The 11551-nt window shown below is 42.6% G+C and overlaps 1 protein-coding gene across 1 annotated transcript in view; it reads left to right on the top strand.

Moving 5' to 3' along the window:
- The window catches only part of LOC123514929, a 15607-nt gene extending 5371 nt beyond the window's left edge, over positions 1-10236 (top strand). The window contains exons 5-10 of the mRNA XM_045273184.1: positions 5012-5130; positions 6121-6246; positions 6840-7496; positions 7913-8058; positions 9423-9642; positions 9783-10236. Of these exons, the coding sequence (XP_045129119.1) occupies positions 5012-5130; positions 6121-6246; positions 6840-7496; positions 7913-8058; positions 9423-9642; positions 9783-10121 (1607 nt within the window). The 3' untranslated portion in view covers positions 10122-10236. The remainder of the gene's footprint in view (positions 1-5011; positions 5131-6120; positions 6247-6839; positions 7497-7912; positions 8059-9422; positions 9643-9782) is intronic.
- Positions 10237-11551: the final 1315 nt, after the last annotated feature.

The raw sequence follows: 11551 nt of genomic DNA, 5'->3' as shown, positions 1-11551 counted from the left end.
CTACTTCCTACACTACACTACAACACCTTACACTTTTACACTCTCTTCAAATCAAAATTTAATAATGGCTTCACCACGCCCTGCCTCAGAGTCCCCTCTGGGAGGGACCATAAATGTCCCCAGGTCGGACTGCCCCTCTGCTGTCGACCTTGGGTGTCTTGACACTTCATCTAATACTTTCACTATCAATTTCTGCAACATTCGTGGCCTTCGTTCTAATTTTCAATCTGTGGAACACCACCTCTCCTCTACTAAACCTCATCTTCTCTTCCTAACCGAAACACAGTTGTCTGTGACTACTGACAGCAGCCCTTTTCTGTTCCCTCCTACTTGCTCTATCCTCATTTTCAATCCAAAGCTGGATGTTGCGCATACGTGCGTAACGACACCACTTGCTCTCGTGCCCACAATCTTGAATCTTCAGAATTTTCTACCATCTGGCTAAGACTTCAATGTCACTCTCTAACTAAATTCATCTGTGCTGTATACCTCTCACCTAATTCCTCTGACTATGTAAAATTCTTTGACTATTTGACTTCCAAGGTGGAGCACATCTTATCTCACTTTCCTTTTGCTGAGATCTCCATTTTAGGGATTTCAATGTTCACCACCAGCTTTGGCTTTCATCTTCTTTCACTGACCAACCTGGTGAACAAACCTTCAACTTTGCTATCCTTCATGACCTAGAGCAGCTAGTGCAGTTCCCTACCCGTATTCCTGACCGCCTTGGAGACACGCCCAACATTCTTGATCTTTTCCTAACCTCCAACCCTTCTGCTTACTCTGTTAAACTTTCCTCTCCGTTGGGCTCCTCCGACCACAATCTAATTTCCGTTACCTGTTCTATCACTCCAGTGCAGCCTCAGGACCCGCCTAAGCGGAGGTGCTTCTGGCATTTTAACTCTGCTAAGTGGGAGGAACTAAGGCAGTACTATTCTGATTTCCCTTGGGATGATTATTGTTTTCATGTCAGAGATCCTTCTCTTTGTGCCGAGCGCATAACAGAGGTGATTATCTCTGGCATGGAGCTATACATTCCTCATACTTTCTCTAACCCTAAAGCTAAAAAGCCTTGGTTTAACTCTGCTTGTTCTCGTGCTGTCAATGATAGAGGCGGCTCACAAACGGTTCCGTAGCCATCCAACTGCTGAAACTCATGCCCTATATATTTCTGCCCGTAATCATGCCAAATCTATTCTCCAACTTACTAAAAACTCTTTCATCAATAGAAAATGTCAAAGTCTTTCCAATTCTAACTCCTCTCGAGATTTCTGGCATCTAGCCAATAATATCTCTAACAACTTTACTTCTTCGTCTTTCCCTCCTTTACTTCATCCAGATGGCTCTACAGCTGTCTCTTCTTTTCTAAAGCTGAACTCTTCGCTCAAACCTTTGCTACCAACTCAACTTTGGATGATTCTGGGCATATTCCTCCTACTCCTCCACCCTCTGACTACTTCATCCCTAAAATTAAAATTCTTTATAAAGACGTTTTCCTGGCCCTCTCTGGCCTTGATTCTCGGAAGGCTTACGGTCCGGATGGAGTCCCTCCTGTTGTTCTCAAAAACTGTGCTTCCGAACTCGCTCACTGCCTGGTCAAACTCTTTCATCTGTGTCTCTCTACTTCTATTTATCCTTCTTGCTGGAAGTTTGCTCACATTCAACCTGTCCCTAAAAAAGGTGACCACTCCAATCCTTCTAACTACCGCCCTATAGCTTTGATTTCCTGCCTTTCTAAAGCCTTTGAGTCTATCCTTAATAGGAAGATAATGAGGCATCTATCAGCTCACAACCTTCTCTCTGATTGCCAGTATGGTTTCCGTAAAGGCAGATCTACTGGTGATCTTCTTACTTTCCTAACTGAATCTTGGTCATCCTCTTTTAGGGACTTCGGTGAAACCTTTGCTGTCGGCCTTGACATATCGAAAGCCTTCGATAGAGTCTGGCACAAATCTTTAATTTCTAAACTACCCTCCTACGGATTCTATCCTTCTCTCTGTACCTTCATCTCCAGTTTCCTTTCCGATCGTTCTATTGCTGCTGTAGTAGACGGTCACTGTTCTTCCCTAAAACTATCAACAGTGGTGTTCCACAGGGTTCTGTCCTATCACCCACTCTCTTTCTATTATTCATCAATGATCTCCTAAATCTGACTCAATGCCCTATCCACTCCTATGCTGATGATACCACCTTGCATTATTCAACAGCGTTCAACAGACGCCCAACCCAACAACAATTAAATGACTCAAGGCGAGATGCTATAGGACGCCTAACTTCTGATCTTTCACTTGTTTCTGATTGGGGCAGAGAAAACCTGGTTTTGTTCAATGCCTCAAAAACTCAATTTCTACAACTATCTACTCGACATAACCTTCCAGACAACTATCCTCTCTTCTTCAATAACACTCAACTTCCCTCTCCTCTACATTAAACACACTCGGTCTATCCTTCACTAAAAATCTAAACTGGAAATTTCACATCTCTACTCTTGCTAAATCAGCTTCCAAGAAGTTAGGTGTCCTGTGGCGTCTTCGTCCATTTTCTCTCCCTCCCAGCTGCTTGCTCTGTACAAGGGCCTTATCCGCCCGTGTATGGAGTATGGCTCTCATGTCTGGGGGATCCACACACAGCTTTACTAAACAAGGTGGAATCTAAAGCTTTTCGTCTTATCAACTCTTCTCCTCTAACTGACTGTCTTGATTCTTTAAGTCACCGCCGCAATGTTGCATCTTTATCTGTCTTCTACCGCTGTTTTCATGCTGTCTGCTCTTCTGAACTTGCTAACTGCATGCCTTCCCCCTCCTGCGGCCTCGCTGCACAAGACTCTCTACTTCTTCTCATCCCTATTCTGTCCATCTTCCTAATGCAAGAGTTAACCAGTATCTTCACTCCTTCATTCCCTACACTGGTAAACTCTGGAACTCTCTACCTGTGTCTGTATTTCCACCTGCCTATGACTTAAACTCTTTCAAAGAGGAGTGTCAAGACACCTCTTACGTTAACTGGACCCTCCTTTTAGATTTTTTGTTTTTCTTTCTCCTACTTTCCTCTTAACAGGGCCTGGCAACCAGCAGGATTTTTTTTTTCCAACACTTTGTTTTCCCTTGGCCAGTGCCCTTGTAATGTAAAAAAAAAAAAAAAAAAAAGAAACTCCTCCTCCTCCTCCTCCTCCTCCTCCTCCTCCTCCTCCTCCTCCTCCTTCTTCTTCTCTTTCTCCTTACTCCTCCGTCTAATAACATTACATAACATTTCTTTTACTACTATTACCATTACTACTACTTCTACTTCTATTATTACTACAACTACTATTACTACTATACTACGTCAAATATGACCTCTTTCTTCTCTTCATCTTCCCTCCTCATATTCTATCACCACCACCACCTCATCGTCCTCCTCCTCCTCCTTCTTCTCCTCCTCCTCCTCCTCCTCCTCCTCCTCCTCCTCCTCCTCCTCCTCCTCCTCCTCCTCCTCCTCCTCCTCCTCCTCCTCCTCCTCCTCCTTCTACTACTACTACTACTACTACTACTACTACTACTACTACTACTACTTCTACTACTACTACTACTACTCTACTACTTCTACTACTACGACTACTATTACTGCTACTATTACTACTACTACTACTACTACTACTACTGCTACTACTACTACTATTATTACTACTCATCAATATTATTATGCCCAACGAAAATGTAATACTATTTTTTGGTGGGGTATAAATCATATAATTATTTAATACATTTCCAAATATTTTCGGAGGATTTTCTCCACCAATTTCTCCTCATTATAACTTAAAAAAACCGTCTTTGCTAATGATGAAGTATATCAACATTTTTCCATAAAGCTTTCCTCAATAAAACCGCAAAAAAAAAAAAGTAAAGAAAAAAGTAACAAATCTATTTCACTTGATTTTTCTTTTGAACAACTCTGATAAATGCATTATAATGAAAATACTTCAAATGAATGAATTTTTCCACCTTGATTCTTTCCTAAAATAGACTTGAGGCCCGTCGGTGAAGCATAACAGTTCCTCCTCCTCCTCCTCCCCTTTGATCTTCACTCTCTAGAATCAAACCATTATAATGAAAATACTTCAAATGAATGAATTTTTCCACATTGATTCTTTCCTAAGATAGACTTGAGGACCGCCGGTGAAGCATAACAATTACATATCCTCCTCTTTGATCTTCACTCACTAGGATCAAGCAAAATTGATTAGATAATACATTTTTTACCCTGAGAATAACAGTCTCATCTATCTCCTGTGAAATGAAATAGAATAAAATAAAATCCCAACTATATGAAAACAATAATATCAAGGTAATGATAATCTACCAAAAATAAATAAATAAATAAATAAAATAAATAAATAAAAGAAAAGAACCATGCGTGCTTTGGGTCCGAGGGGTCTCCAAGCGCACGGGTTCGAATCCTGTCCACGGTCTGAGTGTAGGTTGGGCTTCTTCACTCGGGGCAACGGTTTCCTAGAGGGTGGGCTTTGAGATAGGAGGTACCACAAAAAGTATCCCCTTTAGTCCATAAATTCCCGTGAAAAGCCCACATGGTATAAAAAATAAAACACGGTCAAACCAATCCTTCCACTCCAAATCCTTTACTCATGAAATTTATCAGTTATCAGATTATATAAAGAGACTATCACGACCACCACTCCACTTATTTATTTTTTTTTTATGTTACGGCCTATAGCGCCTGTACGTTTACTTGAAGTGTATATGTGGGAAGCGCTGTTCATCTTCGCTCATTAGTGGCGTAGGCAATTTTACTTATAGTGGAACCCATATTAGGTCCCATATCACCACCCAAGCGCATCTTCGGTGTAACCACGTAGAACCTGAGTAACATGGTGACAGGCAGGTAACTTTGAACCACTCGATAAATGGCATAGCTTCAAAGCGGTATGTGGTGGAATTCGAACCTACGCGTGGACGTCTACTGATCATGACTTTCTGTGTGTAAAATAGTGTGACCTTTGTTTTACTGGCGGCAGGTGACCAGTACCGGTGTGTGCTGCGGCCCGTGACACAGAGGACCCGGAGAGGGAAACCTGTAGAGGACATCCTCCGTAGGGCACAGGTTGAGGACTACATCAACGCCACTGTCATCAACGTAAGCATCGTTGATATTTATTTCTATAAGTTGTTCCTGTATGCTATATTTATCCCACAAAGTTCTTCACTAATCTCTTCTTTTTATTCTTTTTCTATTTTCATGACCTTCTCCCTTGAGACAGAAGATAAGGGGAGTGCTGTGGCGAGAAAACAGGATGGAACACAAAGGATAGACAACTAGAACACTCAGTAATCAGGCTGCTAGTACTGATTTAATAGAGAACTTTAAAACAATACTAGATATAATTACTGACAAGGCTGGATAGGATTATGTATGCTTATTTCTCTATAGGTTATTTGATTTCTCTAACGTTTCGACAGGTAATCTTCGGACCATATTTTAAAACACTGCTATATTGCATTTATACTATATTTAAAAGGCTATAATTGAAGGTACACGAGTTTTGAGGGTGTTTTTATGGTTCTAAGGATAAATTAATAAGTTCTTTACATTACTAAGAAAACAAAACAAAACATAAGAAGTCGGTTAATCACTTATACTATATTTAAAAGGCTTTAATTGAAGTTACACGAGTTTTGAGGGTGTTTTTATGGTTCTAAGGATAAATTAACAAGTTCTTTACATTACTAACAGAAAAAAATACTTAAGTCGGTTAATCACATTTGTCTTAGAAAACTGTTGTGATGAAAGAACCAAATATTTTTCAATACGAGTCTTACTTAGAGAAGACACTCTCGAAACGTTAAAGAAATAAAGGTCAAATATTTCATTCTATGCTTCTCTCACCACCACAATCCACTGACTCGTCTGGTCAAGTCAGGTCAGTTTAGGTTTAGGTCAGGAAGCTTAGCCTTTGTATCGGCGCTTCCCTAATGCTGTTTCTTGTCTTTTTTTTTTTTTTTATCCTCTCTTCATTAAAAGTTCTTCCACTGACTTTCTCTTTCTTTCCACATTTCGTACACTATTTCCTTTTCTTCCTGTATCATTACATCACAAAAAAAGTAACTGTCCTACTCTACACAACAGACTGGGTACCATGAGTTCATTGCGACGCCCCACCCCCAGCCTGCCACCGTCCATGACTTCTGGCGCATGGTGGTGCAGACCCGAGCCTCAGCCGTAGTCATGTTTCAAGCAACCCGCGCTGATCTCGTATGTGTATCGCTACTTATCTTCTTGTTACTGTCTGTGACCTCTGCTGCTATTTGTGTCTGTTTTATTTTCCAGTGTAATCAGCTCGCCATATCCATGTTGCATGTAAAAAAAAAAAAATGTAGAATATTAATTTCCCTGTTTAATTTCAAACTCTATGAATCCCCACTTCCTGGATGACCCACTACCAATTTGACTTATTAAAAAATAAAAAAACATAAACGTAATTAACAGATGTTTGTTCTAATCTGCAATACCTCCCCTGTCCCTCCAACACCAACACCAACGCCACGCATCCAATCACTGCCGCCTGTCCCCCTCCCTCCAACTGACACTAACACCACCTCCACCACCACCACCACCACCACCTCCTCCTCCTCCTCCTCCTCCTCCTCCTCCTCCTCCTCCTCCTCCTCCTCCTCCTTCTCCTCCTCCTCCTCCTCTCACTATTTTACCCTTTCTTCCACCACCATTGTCATTTCACCATCCTTTCACCCTTTCACTACATTACCCATTGCTCCATCACCTTGTTGTTCTCTGTCACCTTACCACTCCATCAACTAGTTACTCTCACCTCAGTTTTGCTTCCCTAGACGGATTTCCCGAGATATTGGCCAGAGATAGGGGAGGAGAGAGTCTTCTTAAGCAACACTACTCCCATTGTGGTCACCCGCGCGCCCCCGGAACCCACGCATTCCTCCCACACAGCAGCGAAAGAGGCAGAGGGCATGGGAAAGGAGGACAGTAAAGTGGAGGAGATGGACACGGCTGGCTATGTGAATTTACTGAAAAAAACTTGGGAGAAAGAGAATGAGGACACGAGGATTAGTGGAAAGAGAACAGGGGAGTGTGAGGGAGACGAAGAGCAGCAGCGCCTCCACGGACATACAAAGAGGCCATCATCGAAGTGCGCCACAGGGAGGAGACGTGAGGCTGGAGAGGGGGCCGAGGAGTGTCGGGGATATCAGCTGGGGCAGGGAAGAAAGACAGATGGAAGACGCGTGCGGGAGGCGAATGAAGAAAAATATCAAAGACGGACGAGCAGAAAGGCGACCATGAGAGATGAATTCAAGGAAGGCAAAGGCGGCGACCAGCGATTCCAGGAGGGAGAGGTAGCGGTGAAGGACTGGGAAACGGAGGACAGTGGAAAGGTGGAGCATTACCAGTGGAGGGAGGAGAAGGAGAGATTAATAGTGGAACAAGCACAGGAAAGTCCACATTACTTCCTGAGTCGCTTGTATTTGTGGGTGGTAAGTGATTTTATCTTCAAGTTTTAGTCCTGAGTTGACTTTTCCTTAGTGTCCTTTTGCTTGCTTTTATTCTACGGGAGGGATCATTGGTAAGATTCTTTTTCCCTTTTTCTTTCGTAAATTTGGTTTTGTATTCAGGTATTCCTTCTTTGTCCATAAATAAAATGGCGCATCTCGGAAACTGAACAAGCTTTCCTTTAGTAGAATCGTTTACATCATCAATTTTTAGGTGAGACAATTGCCACACATTCATTTTTTTTGGTGAATTTGTGTTTATCCTTGATTTTTTCTATTCTCACTTGTGTAAAAAAAGAAGTACAGTCTCTCTCTCTCTCTCTCTCTCTCTCTCTCTCTCTCTCTCTCTCTCTCTCTCTCTCTCTCTCTCTCTTTCTCCTCACCTTTGACCATTTTCCCAGGGTGGCAGAAGCAGGGGCGGCAGGCGGCTGATCCCTCATTTTCACTTCCCCGGCGGGCTGCGGGACCCAGGCGCCGTGCTGCACCTCCTACATGCTGTTCTCTACAAGCAGAGCGTCGTCTCAGGGCCAGTTGTTGTCCACTGCCCGTGAGTTTCAAAGTCTTTATTGTTGTCCTGAAGGAAGAAACCAAACACATACAAACACATGCCACGATTGCTTTAGTGTTAAGTGTTATGTGCGTTTGGAAGAAGAATATATAAAAAAAAACATATCGTTAGTTTTTTTAGTGAATTTTGTTATGTTCTTAAGTCACGGAGGACGTCAATTGAAGGTTGTTCATATAGTTTCTTCTGTGCCATGAGTGTGAATCGTACAAAAAAAAAAAAAACAACATGAATATACAGTTGGTTGTTTTTCTAATAATTTCTCAAGTAAGTTACTACAGTATATCCGTAAGTCACTGAACACGCCATCTGGAGGTTATCCACCTTCCCTCTTTATTTTTCTAATCATTTTTAATGGTGGAATTCCAGTTTCAGTTTCTAGAACATTACTGGCTTTTCGAATCTAAGCACGTTCCAAAAGAACCTTCCTGGAGCTCTTCAGTTCCAATGACTGGCTCTGACGTCACACCTGTAATGCGGAGTTACATTTTCCCTCACGCACTGCTCCCATCGGTATCTGATGCATGTTTTTCTAGCCAGGACAAGACTAGATTGACTGGGTGTAAGCTTGTTGCAGTTAGATTATGAACTAAACAATTGATAAAATTACAAACTAGGTCGATAAAAGTAAAAAAATAGAAATCGGTTATGAAACAGAGTTGGTAGATGAATATAATAGCCTCAGTAAGCAGGTTGTTAGTGTTACAATCTTTAAAACAATTCAAGGGAAGTTTATAGATAGGGGTGAAGGTGGATAGGCACATATGGTAAGTATATTCTATGCCGGGGCAATCATGTACTACCTGATGCTTCCTTGCAGATTTACTATTTTCGTATGTTCGTATATACACTATCACTTTATCTATTTAACCCGTTCAGTACTAAGGACAATTTGCTAACCTATTAGTCAGAGTGGAGAAAACAAAGATGTAAGTGTAGAGGAGGAGTAACAATAAATTAGTTTTACCAGTCAATTACTTTTAAGAGGCGATTTTTAATGGATAAATATTTGACAAGATAAATTTGAACATGAAATGATTTTAACAAACGACAATCAACAAGACATTATTCGTATCTTATCATTAACTATTTTATCGGAACCTACAAAATACCAAAGTTATCCTCTCAGTCACTATATGATCCTCTCATCACATCCACTCCCTAACTAAATTAACAATGTATTACTAAAAGATTACATAAACTGCACAAGCGGCCCCATACACCTCAATAACCTTCGCCATACACTTAAGCATTCACCACCACGCCTTCCGGAGAACGCCATAAAGCACCTAAGCACCTCCTGTCGCTACCCTAACACGCCCTCGCTTTTATTACACCTCTGGAAGGGACGGCGCCGACCAGTCCGGGGTGTTCGTGGCCCTGGCGAGACTCGTGCAGCGGGAGGTCAACAGGCGGAGGGAGGAGGACGAGCAGGAGGAGGAGGAAGAGGAGAGGAAGAGAGATAAGGAAGAGGAAGGATCTAAGATTACAAATGGGGAGTCTTTGAACGTGTACGAAGCTGTGAGTCACGTTAGGCGGTACCTTCCTCACGCCGTTCGTCAATTGGTGAGTATTGAAGTGCGTTGTGAAATGATACGTGGGTGAAATGCATTACTATACCCTCCCCTGTCTCCCTCTCTCATGCTCCATCATTCCTCTCCCTCAGTAACTCATACCTTGCCTCCCTCTCTCCCTTCCCCTTACAGACGAGTTATAGGTTCGTGTACCAATGCATGCACACATTCCTGACATCCCCGCCGGACATGTTTGGCTTCTGGGTTGTGAGACGCCCCCTGCTGGACGCCAGACTAACCGCCCTTCATCCTTACTCCATTAGGAGGCTTCTGAAGAGAGTACAGAAAGAATACCCAAGCCTGCTCCAGTCCACAGAAGGTTACAAGCAGGACACAGAGGAAGGGAGTGACCTGCGTGTAACTCTCTTTCAGGAGGTGATCAGGAGAGAGGAGAAGGAAATGCGAGGAGGAAGTCGTGAGAAGAATAGCCGCGAGAGGAAGGCTAGACGGAGGGAGGAGGGCTGGATGTAGGGTGAGTGAAGGTGGAAGGTGCATGTGGCCAAGGGAATAAAGAGTTAGGGAGTGAGGGCGGAGAGGTAGTTAAGGAAAAAGAAAGAGGAGAGTGAGGACGGTGAGTAAAGTGCAAAGAGTGAAGGTAGGGAGGGTGCGTGGCAGGGACTGGTCGTGATGGTGGTGGTAGTGGTGGTGGTGGTGGTGGTGGTGGTGGTGGTCGATAGCAGGCAGACACTTTTGTTGTTTTTCCTCAGAATAAGATGACGGTGACTTTTCTTTTCTTTTCTTTTTTAACAAGGAAGAAAAACAGTGAGCCGTAAAGGAACATAACAAAGATTCGCTCACTTATGGTTACAAGATTTCAAAGACACATTACTCTTATCATTTCTTTATCACTATTCCATTTAATTTTAAGACTTCATGGAAAAAAAAAAACAATAAAGTGGAAGTTTATCTTGACTAATACGTATTTTTCCATTTATGTTTTCTTTCTCTTTTCTTTTTCATGTTTTGGTTCAATCATTTTCCTTTCCCGCGCGGCCGTAACTTGCCTCTCACTACAGTTTCATAGACTCTGTAACACAAGCGATTCCATTAAAACATATTCAGAAAGGAGGCGGACTTTTCTTTTCCAACACAAATTGCTTCTATCCAGTTGATTAAAAGCTGGCAGATTTTTACGTTCCCGCGACTCTACTCCGTCACGTTCTCGACAACCGGACAGACAGACAGACAGACAGAATGACTGGGTTAACCTAGTCTGGGCTGGACTAGTCTGGGCTGCACTGACAGAAAAGAGACTGTAATTGACAGGTAAACAGACACACTAACACTCACACACACACACACACAAAAGGGACGAGACAGGCGGACAGACGGACAAGGCCATTACTGGAGGGAATAGAAGTGTTTGGTCAGGGCTCCGAGACGCGTTCCCATATTGCCTGACTGACGGAGGCGACGCTGGTGGTGACGGTAGCGGCAATGGTGGCGGAGGACAGAGAGAGAGAGAGAGAGAGAGAGAGAGAGAGAGAGAGAGAGAGAGAGAGAGAGAGAGAGAGAGAGAGAGAGAGAGAGAGAGAGAGAGAGAGAGAGAGAGAGAGAGAGAGAGAGAGAGAGAGAGAGAGAGAGAGAGAGAGAGAGAGAGAGAGAGAAAATTAAAGTTACCTGAAGTTCATCGTACATAACAGAAAGAAAGAGAGAGAAAAAAAAAAGATACATCTTCCACTCAAACAATTATATCTCCTACTCTTTAAATTCAAAAACACTTTCCATCACATTGGGAATATTTTCACAGACATTTCCTACCCACGATGCAAAACCAACCCTTGCTAAACGACAACTAGAATCACGAACACACGCTTATAAACACCAGTAGCGTCCGTCCGGGAGAGCCTGTCAAAACCTAGTCGAAGTAAGATAGTGACATGTTTGAAAATATGGTCTTA

The sequence above is a fragment of the Portunus trituberculatus genome, chromosome 38 (genome assembly GCF_017591435.1).
Source record: "Portunus trituberculatus isolate SZX2019 chromosome 38, ASM1759143v1, whole genome shotgun sequence".
NCBI classification, from domain to species: domain Eukaryota; kingdom Metazoa; phylum Arthropoda; class Malacostraca; order Decapoda; family Portunidae; genus Portunus; species Portunus trituberculatus.
This window is presented reverse-complemented; position numbering and strand designations above follow the sequence as displayed.